This window comes from Lachnellula hyalina, assembly GCF_007821495.1.
Source record: "Lachnellula hyalina strain CBS 185.66 chromosome Unknown contig00003, whole genome shotgun sequence".
Lineage (NCBI taxonomy): Eukaryota > Fungi > Ascomycota > Leotiomycetes > Helotiales > Lachnaceae > Lachnellula > Lachnellula hyalina.
The window spans coordinates 191,004-207,585 of NW_022157117.1; the positions used below are offsets into that span (position 1 = coordinate 191,004).

Sequence of the window (16,582 nt, forward strand, 5' to 3'; positions counted from 1 at the left end):
GTATTGAAAGCACAAAGTACCGAACTGGGATACCCGACTGAGTGGACGGTGCGTACTTGTGAGCCTCAAATTGGACTTCAGTCTAATGCTGTGTTCACGCTAGAAAACGCCGACAGCACGAGGCTGTAGATCTTTTTGTGATAGAAACCTGGGGGCATGTAAAATAAACAAACAAAGACTTACTCTTTGGGGTGTATGTGAGTTGCTGTTCCCCTCTTCTCAAAACGAGGCTCACCCGTTGTGATTATCTGCATGCATCACTATTTCCCTATTAATTCAGGGGTTTGAATTGGAGGAAGCGACAAGTAACTTTTGCCTGTACCAAAGCTACTGATATGCAATATCTTCGTTTTGCACTTGCGTTACAAAAGGTTGCGACCTCGCTTTAGGAAATTCAATTCGTGATATCAGATCGCTACACACTTCTTCCACAAATTGAATCAAGCAAAATTGGTAATCTGAATGCTCCGAAGGGCCAATTTCCGACTGTTGGAATATGGGTTGAATTCCGACCTTTCCAGTCATGTGACATCATGTGATCTAGCTTAGTCAGCAGAAGAGGCATAGCCTCTTCGCGTTTGCAACACCATTATGAATGCTAAGCATCAACAACCAAATACAGAATCAAGTCTATACTACGTAGGAGAGAAGTGATCACGTATCAAACCTGTGATACCAACACCGACTGTTGCTTTGATGGGGAAAAAGGGTATGGAAACTTGAATTTCATCGCAAATTATTGCTAAAACAAAATCGAAACCGACCAGAAGAAATATCATTACTGTTTCCAAGTAGTCGGAAAGAAGACTTGATTGCTCACTAATACATTGATAATCGGCATCGCAGACTCACCTAGATTTCTCCAATACATCTCACAATTATACATATACATTCCTTACCTTTCGCGTCATTTTAATCTCCGCACTGCCAAATGTATGTAAGATTGAGAAATCTTCGGCGAATAATATTGATCACCGTCGCCTTGTGAGATGTAAATGATAGCATGCCACCTTGAGCGAAACGACTATCAATATGCCATGGTAGAACGGGGGTCTTATCACGGAGGCAGGCGATGCTGCGTAACTCGAGTTCGGAAAGGTTTTGATGGGGTGGAACAAGTCTGGGCCTGGTCGAACGGAAGCTAGACTCGTGACCAGCAATAGTTAGATTAAATGATAGTAGTTGCGATTGACATCGATAGCAATTTGGGTGACATGTCGAGTACGGACCGGAGAGTTTACGGTCTCTGCTCCAGGAGATCGGAGATCGTTGGTGGCTTGGTCTCAGCGGACGCCAGTAGCATTGACGGGAAGACGATGCCGACCGACAGGACTCGAAGCGCATCCGTTTTTGAATTATGCGCTCTCTAGTAAGAGGAGCCATGCCATTTTTAGACATGGACATAGTCGGTATTGATTAACATTGGTTCCACCAGAAGCTTTTTCTCTGAAGATATTATCCTCTTCGGTGGTTGGGTGCTTTGGCGTTCCAAACGAAGCAGCATACTCGAACAAGTTTTCGCCGCAAGTGCCATTCTCCTTGAACTATCAATCTAAAGTTAAGCATCAAAGGAACAAATAATATTGGGTAAAATTCATACCGTGGGTACTTCAAATCAAGAATTGAGATATGAAGCGGACTTTCCAATGTTATGAACAAGCTAAAATCAGGATACAGGAATATACAAGTGGTGAAATCCAAGACGAACGCCCCTCGATCCATATTTTTACAATCCTACCACTAATGCTCCAAGAGGGATGAGGAGACAAGCCGGAATACCGATCAACGTGTTATGTAGCTATAGTACATTTGGCAGTTCTGGATCTTCGTTGCCTCGTAAGTATTTCCAGACACCCTTGGCACTGCATTGATTTTACAAATTGAGCCAATCTGGGGCCAAAAAGTCGTGAGACCTAAGCCAACTCAAAGAACGCAATGCCTTGCTATTAAGCAAAGTGGTAACAGGATTGAACGGTTTGCGAAGTTTGACGTCAGTTGACACGCTCTTCCGGTTGCGATCATGGTTCTCAAACGAGGTCGAAAAATATGGCTAGCATAGCACGTGGTGCATCTTCAAATTGCCAAGGTTCCCATGTTGGACTGGAAGAATACTCTTACATCTCATCCATGCCTGGCATGCCTATTCAACAAATCAGTACATGCTTTTCCTGAGTGGCTCTGGGAGCAGAGCGCTGTTGTGACATGCTCGCATATTATACGCAAAATTCAGACGTACCTTGCATTCCACCGATTTTGGCCCAAAATTGATCGAAATCTACACCCTGGTCCTCAAACAATTTCTTCGCTTTAATCATGGTATCCTTTTGTCTTTCTGGGCCAAATCCACCAGGTTGAGAGGATTCGAATTGAACTAGCTCAATCCAGCGGAAGAAGAGGTTCTCTTTTCCCATAATTGTAAGCTCATCTTTGAAAGCCACGATTTTCCTCTGGAGTAAAATTAGCACCATCTTTTGACAACTCAAATGCGAGAATCGTTCTCAAAAGCAAGTTGACAGTTTGTATCATGCTACAATTTCTGTGACTTACACGTCCTTCTTCCTCTTTCGCGGTGCCACTTGCAGCAGCCGACTCAATTGTCATCCATCCAAATGTTTTATCATGGATGAAAATCGTAGGCTTGAAATCCTTCATATCCATCTCCTTCTTATCGCAAAGCTTGGTGGCAGCAACCATAAGCTTCCAGTCTAGATCCCACTCCTTGCTAAGCATCAGATATCCCGTCTTTTCGTTCATCCACATAGGATTTGTGGCCTGACGAACGGTGCTGAGCACCAGATCCTGTTTACTCCCGTCCTCCAACATGTTTAAGCCCGGTTCGAACCATTTCCTACTCCGGCGGACAATAATCTCCTCTCTGTTGAATCCGACAATGAATCTCCACAGGACAGGATTGCCTGCGACTCGGCCAGTGAAGAAAGCACTCGGCCACGGCCATATAAACACGTAGATCATCAGATCAAGCACAAATGTCAAGAATCGACGTAGTATTTGCTTTGCTATATCATTGTATGGCATCCGCGCCGTATCCAAGGTAGTTTCGTTTCTCCTGCCAGTCATCAAAGACCAACATATCTTCGTGTACCAAGGCAGGATGTATTTGATGCGCCATACTATCAGGCCAACGATGGCAATGTTCATAAGAACTGGAACAAGGAAGATCTTGCGCTTGAAGTCGACGGGTTTCGTGTCGATATGGGTGATATAGATATGGTTTGTCGAAAGCGTCGAGAGGAAGGGTTCAAGCTTAGAGGAGGGTCGTGAAAAGGGTTCCGGAGGTCCATTTTTTGACCGAACTAGAGCCTGTGCAGGAGGGTTCCTAAAAGCTTTTGCTTTGCTTTTTGGAGGCATGTTGCTTTCCTTCAACAGAAATTGCAACTTATTCGCGCGCTTGATGTACTTCCTAGAAATACATGGTAAGGGTCAAAGTGCACTTTGATGGCACTAGGCCACCGTACCATTGATATCTAAAAATTTACAACCTTATGATTCCGAACATGTTCTTTGCCATCCATTGACCAACTATGAGGGGTCGAAGTCTATTGAAGGTTAGGAGAAAACCTCGACATATCTAAGATCAATACATTCTAATGCTGGATAGGAATCTACGAACCCGTCTGTATGCGCCTTCTGCGCGCATCGGCTTGGACAGGCTCGACGTCCATCACACGTCCAGCGCCGTTTCCTACAATCGTCTCGTCCGGTATCGAAACCCCCAGCAGAGGCAGCTGCATCACGAGAAGATCATAACAATGGAGAAACGAAACCGGTAGCAGTGACCTGGGGGCGACCCAACGCTGGAAATGGGAACTCTTTAGGTACTACCTATACATGGGGTCGACCTGGAGTTGGAAGGGGAGGAATACCACCCGCTGGACCTGCGGGAAGCTGGGGTGGACCAAATTCCATCGGAAATGGTATACCAGCAGCGAAGATACAGCCAGGCCGCTCGAACGAGACCCCAGAAACCAACGGCATGTTGCCACATGAGCAACGAGCAAGAGACTTGATGAAGGAACAAGCTGCCCAAGCACAGCGAGCAAGAGAATTGTTAGAAGAAAAGCGTATCTCATCACAACAGAGGCCAATCACTATCCCCACCGGACCCGGGCCGCATACAACTCGAGCAGGGCGTCCTTATCCTCGTCAACGTACCCAACAAGAGCTGATGGAGGAAGGTCGGAGGGCACTCGAACGTGAGGGAGCTCGAGAACGGCAGAGAGAAGCAGGAGCTAGAGCTCCACCTATCCGACGCATTGGGCATGTTATGGGTGACGCTCCGCCTGCGTCTCGGTCAAATCAACAATCGGAAGACTTTCCCGGTTGGGCGCATTTGAAGCGACAGTCTAAAACAGTTGCTCGGGATGAAGCCAAGGGCCCAGAAATAACGAGGCCTATCGATAGATTTGTGGAAGGTCGAGCTCAAAGGGAAGAGCAGGCTAAGTGGGGACGTTATACACCTCTGGGCAACAGGTCAGCTACCCCTCCACGGGATTCCACGTTCAGTACCAGACGGGAACCGTATCAGCAGGAGGACCAGTCACGGTGGGGTGCCGGTAGAGGTGCTCAAATTTCACCCCAGCAAGCTGCTGAAAAAAGTATATGGCAATCAGAATCTCGGGATCAGAGAAGTGAGTTAAATGGGAAGCAGGATCCTGAACCAACCATTTCCTGGAGCCCCATTCGTAAAGCGGCAGGTGTCGGCCAAACTCCTAAGGTTGAAGAGAGGGAAAAGGCCGAACAAGCTCCCAGGGCAGAAGAAAGCAAAAAGGCTGAACCTCAATATGACGAGTTGAAACGTCCAGCCCGTGAAAGCCGGGGAAAGAAAGCAAGTCCACGATTTGAATCGGATGATAAACCAAGCTACAACAAAATGCCAAATGGTAAAGAACGAGATAAAGCCAAGCGGCGCGAGCGGTTCGTTAATCAAGATGAAGTCGAGGATGCTGCACGGCAAGAAGCCCGAGAACGTGCGGAGCTAAAGAAGCAGCGGAAGCGCGAAAAGGTTGCCAGAAAACCAATTCCAATTATGCTCCCGGAATACATCACTGTGTCCAATTTAGCAATTGCACTACATGTTAGGCTCGAGGAATTCGTTTGGAAGATGCAGGAGTTGGGCTTCGAAGAGACAAATCACGATTTCATCTTGAATTCGGAAAACGCTGGCCTCATTGCAATGGAATACAATTTTGATCCCATTATCGATCGTGGCGATTCGGAAGATTTGAAAGCACGACCACCGGCCGAAGATCCGTCTATACTGCCCCAAAGACCTCCTATTGTGACAATCATGGGACATGTCGACCATGGAAAGACCACTATCCTCGATTACCTGCGAAAATCATCTGTTGCTGCGACAGAGCATGGAGGAATTACACAACATATTGGAGCATTCTCCGTACCAATGCACTCCGGCAAGACCATCACATTTTTAGATACTCCTGGCCATGCGGCATTCCTAAACATGCGTCAGCGAGGTGCCGTTGTTACAGATATTGTGATTTTGGTAGTTGCAGCAGATGATAGTGTCAAGCCTCAGACCATTGAAGCAATCAAGCATGCTAAAGCAGCTAACGTGCCTATAATGGTAGCCATCAACAAAGTTGATAAAGAAGAGGCAAACATTGACCGGGTCAAGCAAGATCTTGCTCGACACGGCGTCGATGTTGAAGATTTCGGCGGAGAGACACAAGTTGTTTGTGTCAGTGGCAAGACTGGTCAAGGCATGGATGAGCTGGAAGAAGCTGCAGTGGCATTGTCTGATGTTCTCGACATGCGAGCGGAGACCGATGGTCAAGCTGAAGGCTGGGTACTCGAAGCAAGTATCAAGTCTGTGGGCAAAGTCGCCACTGTTCTCGTCCGAAGAGGAACAATGCGCCCAGGTGATTCCATCGTGGCAGGCAAGACATGGGCTCGAATCCGCTGTCTCCGCAACGAAGCTGGCATTGAGATTGAGGAAGCAGGTCCGGGAACTCCAGTCGAAGTTGACGGATGGCGTGAACAGCCGCTTGCAGGTGATGAGGTTCTCCAGGCTGTTGACGAACAAAAGGCCAAGAGCGTGATCGATTACAGACTTGAGAGAGAAGAACGTGACAGAATGGCCGAAGATATGGAAGCCATCAACGAGAACCGCAAAGTCGAGCAAGAAAAGCGCGATCGCGAGAAAGCGGAAGCTGAGGCCGAAAAGCAGGGTCGTGCTTTGGATATTCCTGAGCAAAAGGCTGGTGGACCTAAGCAAGTCTACTTCATCGTTAAAGGCGACGTCAGTGGTTCCGTTGAAGCAGTCATGGACAGTATTGCCGCGCTCGGCACTAAAGAAGTCCACCCACATATTCTCCGTTCTGGCGTTGGACAACTCTCCGAGTTTGACATTGAGCACGCAGCAGCTGCCAAGGGTCAGCTTATTAACTTCAACACTCAAGTAGAACCTCATATCTCTCGTGCTGCTGAGCAAGCCAAAGTTAATATCATTAACGAGAACATCATCTATCGGTTGGTGGAGAATGTCAAGGCTGAGCTAAGCAAGCATTTGCCGCCACTGATTACCCAGAGAGTGCTAGGTGAGGCGGATGTTTCAAATATCTTCTCCATTACCGTCAAGGGAAGGCAGCAGAAAAATGTTGCTGGTTGCAAGGTTAGAAACGGGGTAATTGGAAAGAACGCCAAGGTTAGAGTGATCAGGCATGGCGAGAAGGTCTATGATGGTATGTTTTATCCTTTCCAATCTATTCCAGTCCGGTGGAAACTCTGCTAATATAATGAAGGCTCCCTCGCCTCCCTCAAAAACGTCAAGAAAGATGTCATGGAAATCAAGAATGGCGCTGAGTGCGGTATGAGCTTCACGGACTGGTTCGAATTCCAAGTCGGGGACCGAATTCAGTCTTACGAGCAGAAAGAGGAGAAGAGATACTTGTAATCTACCTCTTCTTTTGTATTTGTTGTAAAATATTAGCAGCGTGTAAGATGATGGGGACGGTATACATATGAAAACGAACATAGAGGAGAGACTGCATTCATTAGAAGCATTGGCAAGGGAGTCTGGGATGCATAGCACAATGTATAGATTAGTAATTGATTCACATATTCCCCACTCGATTTTCTCTTCACTTCACTAGGCCAGTGACCGACCGCACTGTTTTTAAACGCCTACGCCGATAGAAGTTGGGGAGGAAGGCTGGGCGTGACAGTCAAGCTGGAGTTCTCACTTGGGCACGTGACCTACCCCGGGTTTGAAGAGCGATATTTGGAAATAATATGCGATTATCAACTCGTGAGGCTAAATGCAATTAGCCCGACTGTACGGTAGAGCTACGCAGTCTCACTCACTGCCTCCAAAGTCTTGCTTCTTCAAGATAACGTATTGGATGTCCCTAAGAAAAACCAGATCGGACTTCCGTACAAAATTCAGATTCCAAAGAAACGCGGCCGTTATTTCATATAATGAAAAGGGTGTAAACATATACTCGACTTGCGAGGTTTCCAATTCCAACAATCGCTCTTTGCTTAGTATGCAAAAGAAACTGGCTATTGCAGATGCCACGGACATATTTTCCATCTTCAATACACTTAAGAGACTTCGACGATTTTCATGAGATGTTGCTTGGCACGCAAGGGCCAACAAAAGAAATCTTGACTCAACCTACCTTGTCCTGCAATGGCTTAACGTATTTGTGTTGATAAGAGCGATCTAATAATCGCTCATCATAGACCCATGACTTCGTTCTGGGTCGCAAGAATGATCTGCTCAGCAGATGTTGTTCCGAAACTTCAGTTCCAATCAGACGTTCATGAGTCTCTTTTTATTCCAAGTCGCATCGAAATCGGCGTTAAACCTCCAGCGATCATTATCGGCAATCCTGCCAATAAAGTGAACTTTGACGTTATGTTCAACTGTGTATATTTTCGCATAGTTAACACGAGAAGTTGGGTCGAGCTTATCACGAGGTGAATTTGTATCAACCTTTATGGGAGTCAAGTGTAGAGGAGCCTCCCCTTCTACTAGTCCTGGAGGATTGTCACCAGTGTAGATTATTGCATGCTCGTCTCGTTTGACACCCGATTTAGTGGTGCCTTGATATTGGTAGGTTAAGATGGGCCTATACACGCAGGTCAGAAAATTAAATCACAGTTAGGCACGATCTATGGCACATACACGCATTGACAATGCCCGTGATCTGCTGCGACGATTACGAAACGTCGGATTTTCGAAAACGATTGTTCTCCATATTTCGCATCTGCTGTACCTTCTCGAGCGTCTTGAGTGACAACAGTCGCGTTGGAAGAAGATATGTCGCCTTTAGGTTCTGACCAAAGAACTTTGAAGACCTACGCCAGGCATTCATGAGTACATATAGGCCTATCGGGGCTTGGAGACTTACTTCGCCTGGTCGGAAGTAATGGGATTTGTGGACTCTTATCCCTTTGAAGACTTGTTGGTGGGATTATCAAAAGACTCTGGGTACACTCACTCATATCAAGCTTCTCCTCCTTTCCTTTCGTCCCTTGAATGGCTCGGTGAATTGGTTTTTTGGTCATGTCTCCACTGCCACTTGCCTCATTTAGGTTTGGTTGTCTTGCTGCGCTGGCATTAGTGGTTGAATTGGTCCGAGCTGACTGGTAGTCATCTTGTGGATTTGTATCAGCCCTTGGAGTGGATGAATAACTGCTATAGGAAGCAGGCCATTGGTCCGTGTCTGCGTTTGCGTTTGCAAAATAGCCTGCCCAGAGTCAGCGAATACCCTACGTCAGATTACCCGGCCCGCCTCCATTATTGCCCATGTACGCACCGGATGGTGTCGCAGACGGGTACATCCCACCCCCACCAGAAGCCGTATGAGTAGGTATCTGAATTGGTTGTGATCTGCTGGTCCCTGAGACAAATGCATGTCAGGTAAGTAACCACTTATCTGATTCGTACATGGAGACTTACCACCGGGACCGTATGAACTTGTGGTAACATAATTCGAAGAATCTCTACCAGCGGATGTCAGACTGGTGTTCGAAAGATCATCCGCTAGATTGCTAGCGGAATAACTGGACCCGACATTGGCGGAGTTTTGGGGGTTCGTGTCGGCAGCAGTTGTTCTTGGAGTCTCGTATGTCGAGGATGATTGCGCCTCTCTCTCATCCCAGTAATACTCCCCTGATTTACTCATAAGCCTTCATACCTTCTGGGGACAGCTGTTATGGACAAAACTGATAGGAATTTGCTCACATTCGCCTTTACTGTCGCTTCTTGCTTTATAATACTTCCCCCGTGCAGCGTCCCACGTCCATTCAGACCATGAAGTAGATTTGTCGCTAGGTCGTCTCTTCGAAGATCGAGAAGACATCTTTACGGGCTGAATCACGGGGTCCGTGGACCATTTTAGAGGAGATGCATGCCATAGAGGGTGGCCTGAAACCCGCTATCAAATAGAAAGATGAGAAAGAGCCTCATATTCTCCGCTTGACTGGTTGCAGCACATCACGCAGACATGCTGAAGAAGTAACTGTACACCCATATATCCAGTCCCGGTTATTAGTCGACCCGGCGTTATGAAAGGACGTCTATTGGCCATCGGCACGGCAGTACTACTGCAAGAGAGCGGCTGCAGACTGATATAGTGGAAAGCCAGGGATGTCTTATCTGAAATGATGCGCACCTCTGAAATGTAGTGCGGGGAATAACTCCGAGGTTGTCATCTGCTCGAATCATCCCGCGTGGGTGTCCAGGGTAAAGTAGGATTGTGGCGCGATTCCAAACTTCCCGTGGGACGAGAAGTCAAAGAAAGAAATAGCTCACAGGTAGATATAGGGCGGACTAGCGAGGGAGGACCATGCACTTCCTTAAAAGGACACTCTTCGCACAGGCTTATGCTACTGTATCTCAACGATGTAGCCACTCTCACCCCATGCAGCCATTGACTCAATATACCACATCTTGTTCGGATTGCTTTTCGCTATCACAAACACGCAGCATTATGTCCACATGGCAGACTTCAACTCGTCCACGGAAGCTGAGAGCGGACTCATGCAGCTGATGACTCGCGCCGGGCAACCCCAACGAAAAGATAAAAACATATTTGTACAACGAGGCTGGGAACAAGGTCAACAAACTCTCCAATGGAGCAGTAACGAGAGCCAGACATCAGATGCGGATACAAAACGCCATGATTATGGCATTTCGCTCAGCTCTGAAAAGAGTAGCAGCAATGCCACTCGGCATTCCTCCGTCACATCAAACACGGGTGATAGAACATCGCTAGATGGTACCCCTGTGAACAGTACACCACTGCCACCGCCGAGCCCGAAAGAAACGGATGCTGACATGTATATGGCGTCTTGCCAGACTCCTGCCGGTGGTGTTCAATTAAATACGCTCCATGACCTCCAAACGGCCGAGACAATGCACGCCAGCGATCAAAGCGCGTCAACAGCCGACGCGTCCGAACCCCACCGAGCTCCGTCTCCAAGAAGCCACATAAGATCGACTCATGAAGGGTATTCGCAACAATCGCCAGCCCTTAATTTGGGTCCCATGGAGAGGTTTCTTGCGCAAGATGAGTTGATTGAGCCTGATCCCGCTCGAATGGCAGAAGATAGAACAAAAATGCGTTCGTTGCGTATAGATATCTTCAGACTTCGGGCAAAGATCCGCGCAAAGCAGGCAGAGCTCAACGAGAAAGAGGCAGCTAAGCACTCAGCGGACGAGGCATTTATGAAGTTTGTTAGGGAGCGGGCTTCTCTTTTGTCTTCTTCGTCAACAGCATCTTTGAACTTGCCGGTGTCTGATCTCCAGGACTATTATGCCACAATGCAAGCAGCTCGAGATGACTATGGACCTTCCGAGTATGAATACAACAACCTGAAAGAATTAATGGACCAAACAGAATTCGCTCTTGACAGCATGGAGGGCCGCTTATACAAATATACGATTTCTCATCCAGGTGGCGTTGACACTACAACACCCACTTCTACGACCCTACCACCAACATCACAGTCATTCCTGGGCCTTTCTTCGGAAGCTAGTGAGGACTTTCATCCTCTGCATGCCAAATACCTTTCGCGGCTGGGCGATTTGGATCTTGCCACAGAAAGCTACGACAACACGCTTCAGGAACGACAAACTCTTCTCTTAAAGCAAGAGACACGGACAAGACTTGGCCTCAATTTTGATGGGGACTCGAAAAGCTTCTTAGAAAGCCTCCCAGCACGGGAAGCTGCTCTGTTGGATGAAATGACAGAGATCAGAAAAGACCTTGAAATGTTGAAGGCCCAGTGCTTGGAGGAAGGCATTGAGGTTAGAGACAGCAGCCTCGGAAGCCTTGAAGGTGGTGGCAGGGAGGGTGGCAGCAGTAATAATGATACAGCAGAGGAGACTACGGTGCGAGATATCGGTGGACTAAGAAGTGAACATGATCATAGTATGTTCCCTAAGCTTTTTCCAACATCAGTTGAGGATAAAGCCAATCTCGAATTCCTGATCACTGAGTTTGACGAGGATAACAAAAACGACCGAATTAATCGATGGCTTCTCTATAAGCTTCGAACGTCTCCTTTGGAGATTAATCTTCTCGCCCAAATATTTTTCACGATTATCAACATGCTGGATTTTCGCCAGTGGGAAGAAAAGGTCTTGTACTTCTGGGAAAAGGACGAAGCAAACAAGCCTCCAGGAGCCTTTATAGCTACGCATACTAGCAGTATTTCCGCTCCAGCTTCTATAAAACAACACAGTACCCCCAACATCAAACTCATCAGGCCATCTTCTCCCGACTTCTTTTACAGGCCGACAATTATTCACAAAGCTAAGAGCGCGCCTGCTTTCCTTGACTTTAGGAGGCCGACACTGGGAATATCTTAAGTCTTTTTTTTTGGATCTTAGTGTGTTTGAAGGATGTACTCAACTAAAATGTATAGATTAATGCTCGCGCACCTCTAGATGGGACTTTTCGGCGCTGGACTTTTAAGAGCAGTCAGTTTTAAACATTCATAATTCCTGAACGTCTGCCCTTATTGCCTTCAGGGTTCGATTCATTTTCACATGTAAGTGTGCTTCATAATTCAACGCGCCAGTCATTTCCCTATCTACCCTCCCCCTGATCTTTTTAAAGCCAATCACCAGAACACTTGCAGAAGCTACTACCCAATTGAGAGTTTACCGAAGTCTGTTTAGAAGCAACAGCGAATGTGAGAGCAGCAATATTTATGCAGTCAGGGTCACGCAAATGAACATCCGATGAAGATTACTGCCGCGTAGGGTTATTATTCAATCTGCTGGGTTTTTGATATTTAGGCTGTACTGAAACTGCTATTCCCTGGTGCAATTGCTGTCGTGTGCTTCCACATGGATTTCCCAGTGGGATGTGATTTGACCAACGGCCTGCAGGGATGCCTGCCTACCTGCCCATCATTATGGAATTATTGCCGCTCGAAATGAGTAACCATATTTCCACATCTTCGTGAATATATGCCGTGTACCCGCACAGTTGGAAGACCTTCCTTCAGTGGACGATTACTGGAGATCCAAGGTCACCAGATGAGTCAAGTGGCTCGAGGATACACCAATCATCTTTTTGCTTACTTGCATGTTTTGCTGTGTATATCTACCCCCACTTGATGGACGGTGTTGTGGATCACGTGGTGTAATCGCTCCCATCACTTTTTTATCCCGGCAGGCGCACTTTAACCTTGTGATGAGTCAAGTCTATGCGAGATGCGTAGGCGGCAGCATGTATGGTGCAAGGTATCCGATGAATCCCTGAAGTTATCAAGGGAGGTTTCTTTCCAAGACGCACCCAAGCATTCTCTCTTACCAAGGTAGCGTAGCTTATCTACGCTCAAAGCCTATCCTTTTATTATACGTTCATTGGCCATATCTCTTTTCATGCATGCTTATTTCAAGTTACTGCATAGCCTTCTCAGTACGGTATTGCAGAGTGGTATTCAAACCGCCAACTCCTTCAACGTCGTCAGCATAATCCGTCTACTTTGTCTTGTGGTTGGCTCCCTTCCTAAATAAACTTGAAAATTCAACGTATCAATCGAGAGCACGTTATGAACAATTGCGCCTCCAATATTTCAAGAACGGCGTGTCTAGTAAATAGTGCTGAACTAGAACGTCGATACGTGTTGGGGGGTCGAAGCGCTTAGGCCGTGAGCTTGGCTCCAGCAATAAGTCGCAAAGTTGGCCGCTCCTAGCGTAACGTTCTTGTGTCAGGGAGTTACTATTAATACATAATTCGTACGTGGAAATCATAGTGAAAGCACCCTCTCATTGCGATGCGGTTGGTGTAGGACTAGATGCGCACAGCGAGCTCTTTCGACAATCCTTCGCCTGCGATTCCGTATATTCCGCACATATGGAATTCTGGTGCACGCACATGATGTTGCATCGCAGTTTTATATCTTGTTTATTTGGCTGGAAATTATTGTATTTGTGCTTTGCTTTTCCAATTCAGGGCGCTCCTTTAGTGGGTCGACCCCTAACTTGCTAAGGTCTTCGCTAAAAACCCAGTTTTCCTTCCCCCGGCTCTAGGGACTTGCTTTGCGAAGAGACATCCATTTTAACCCTGATTTGTAGTTTTCGTCCTCCTATACTACGGTGACTAATTTGAGGATAGATACCTGAAGCCAAGTCGGGAATCTAGTAACTCTTTAGGTAGATTTTACACGTAGCACTCGACTGGCACGTATTTGACTTGCTCGAGAACATGCAGAGTAGAAGGCAACAGCAACGTATAACATTATTTGAATTGATGAATCTGTGTCTTCACTCTTCAAAAGAAGGAGTGGTAGCGCCCCGCACGCCTTTTGGCTCCTGGCTTGACTTCGAGTCTTTCCCCTGCGTCCAAATAACTCGTGGCTCATCTCCCGTATCCGGATCAACCCTATATATCTTGGTCACCTTTGTGTTTCTCGTTAGAGCAGGATACTCCCATCCTTTTATTTCATTAGCAACCACCCAAACACAAGAGCGAATATTTCTTACCTCCCCAAGCCTTGGTAGTATCCCAAGAAACATCGTCCGTCGTGACGCTATCTTTCACAACAAGGTACACTTCGCCTTGAGACTCTTCCGCATATGCTTGCGAAAGTTCTTTCAAAAACTGGTCTTTGAATTGCTTTTGCAAGTCATCAGGAAATTCGGGTTCCGTTTCCAGCATTTGCTCCCCAATGTTGAACGATACATCTGCGACCCATTTATTGTCGACTATGCGTCGCCAAGCGGCGAATTTGTAATCCGCTTCCGCTGGACTTTGTGCTTCCTGGAAATGGCACGAAGCCCATTGTTTGGCAGCCGTTAACTGGAGTGGGTAGCCGGTGTAATAGACCGAGGGTAACTTTTCCACCAAGCCTTTGGCCTGCACCTGTTTGACACATGCGTCAACTCCGGGAATGTCGTAGGTAGAAGTGATTGTGGCGCGTTTTTCAAGAGCTGGGAAGTCGGAAGTGATGTTCAGCGCGTCGATGAGGTCTGATTCGACTTGTCGTCCATCCTGAGAGCGTTCTGGGAGGCTGTCGAGAGAACCTGTGAGAGGAAATGCGTACGAAAGTAAAGACTGAAGTCCGAGAAGATATGCGACGAGACCAAAAGTGAAAAAGGATGATATCGACGAATTGTTCAACTGAAGGCAACGCATAATGAATGACTTTAGACTACCGAAGCAGTTTGAGGGGCGGACTGCGAGTTAAGAAATCAAGCAATCGAAGAAATGTAAAGGTGCAGAGAAAGCAGAGAAAGCAGAGAAACATAAGAGTTGCAGGAGAACGCAGTTAAACATTTGCCCAGCAATCTTTCCTAGCCTTGATCTAAAGGCAGTAAGCCTTACATGAGTGGATCCCCCGAGCTCCAACTTCCAGTACTGACTCCGGAGTGTCTTTGGATCGGTGGGAAATTTACGAAAATCACAACATCCTTCGGACCCACGAGGCTCACTCAATGTACCAATATTTACGAGATAGAATCCCAACGGCAAGGTTGCGGAGACAAGGCACGATATCCATGTAGTAGTAGGGAACCGAAATAATTAGTTTGTTACAGTTGGAAAATTCAAGTTTTAATTTATGAATCGACCTCATCCTTCATCCGTGCACCGTGTCCAATAAGCAGGTCCACAACTTCTCCACTCCTCTGATGGCTTATTGCAAAGGGTAGAACAGGCAGCCCAGCGTAATTGCTATTTTCGATATCCACTTTTGTTTCATTTAGAAGAAAGGCTAACAACTCAGCCTTGTTCCTTCCCGCAGCTAAACCAACAGCATCTCCATGGTGACCGATCTCAACGTTGACACAGTCAGGATCGAAGGCAATCAGTTCCTTCCAGACTGAAACGCCGCCGATGACTGCATAGTATCGCACATCCTCACTAAGAGTCATTTGAGGGTTTTGCTGGAGGACGTAGCGGACGACGTCTAATCTCCCGGCGCGGGCAGCTTCTTGCAGCACAATTTCTTCGACGCCAGTGAATGTCGATTTCGTGTCCAGGAGGACTTTGATACCAGCAGTTGAGGCATCACGAATGGCAGCTTTCACAAGCTGTTTGTCCTGATGGCCGAGGATCTCCTTCCAAGCCGATGGATCTCCCTCGTCGAAGGGCGGAGAACTGGGATACGCATTAGGACGAGTCTATATAAAGATCAGTGGAAGATAGTCTCTCACCTCTGATTTTGAGGCACTCCAGGCATAGTTTTGATGAAAGGCCGAAATAGTAGAAGGCAGAGCTGTAACTTCTAATGACGAGACATATAGCGAGCACAATATATAATTAGAAAAGTACGGCCGGTCGTTATACTTAGTGGGTTATACCTACCTAATCAGGAATGAACGTACGACTAGCGAGGCTTCAGCCAATCACCACGTCGAGGTGAGAAGTCATCTAATAGATGAAACTTTCAGCCTCTGTTCTTATTACAAGTATACTAGATTCAAGCCCTGTATGGAAATGATACAATAGACGAATGAGACTGATCAGATATAATTAATAATAGAAAACAGGTTGACGAAATTCAAATTACCTACTTAGGAATTCAAGAGTGCCAGCCAAACTCTCCACCAGTTCGTAAACCGAGACCGAGGTTGAATTGGGCACCATAGTGGTGGGTCTTTGCTACACGTGGCTTTTCCCCAGTAAAGCGGGGCAACAAGGCTCATTACCTTGAATCTCTGCGCGAAGGATCCGAACCATCTGCATCTCATCGTGCCTTCAATTTAACCATACTCTCCCCCCCGCCTTATTAATGATCCTTCGCCCCACCGTGTAAACAAGGGACTTAAGCAAATGATATCACTACGTCTAGGGCCTAGTGGGATTTTATAAGGACTTTACGAGTAGGAAGTACCCTGCGCCGTGAATAGTGAGCTACTTGACAGGGCATCCAGCCATCCAGTTCTAGGGAGTATAGGATTCTATGCTTTATGGAGCAAACCCATAATGAAACGTTTACTAAGGGGGGGGAGTAACCCATCTCCATATTCCTACTCGTAAATGTCATACGTACAAAAAAGGGAACGCTCCGGAGAGCACCCTTTTAGATTACTAGTAGTTGTAAGTACTGCAAGGTTTAGGGAAATGCACTTCCT

General features: G+C 46.8%; 2 protein-coding genes across 2 annotated transcripts; one reads left to right on the forward strand and one right to left on the reverse strand.

Annotated features, from left to right (window-relative positions):
- Positions 1–2,527: 2,527 nt before the first annotated feature.
- On the reverse strand, positions 2,528–3,369 carry LHYA1_G000805 (uncharacterized protein; the record flags this gene model as incomplete). Its single annotated transcript, XM_031145794.1, is given in 2 exon segments — positions 2,528–2,536; positions 2,548–3,369. 2 exon segments carry the CDS (start codon positions 3,367–3,369, stop codon positions 2,528–2,530), a joined length of 831 nt encoding a protein of 276 aa, XP_031009704.1.
- A 250-nt stretch (positions 3,370–3,619) lies between these two features.
- Positions 3,620–6,934, forward strand: IFM1 (Translation initiation factor IF-2, mitochondrial; the record flags this gene model as incomplete). The annotated part of the gene is made up of 2 exons (XM_031145795.1): positions 3,620–6,722; positions 6,783–6,934. Coding segments are annotated over 2 exons (3,255 nt in total), but the record flags the coding sequence as incomplete, so codon positions are not given.
- Positions 6,935–16,582: the final 9,648 nt, after the last annotated feature.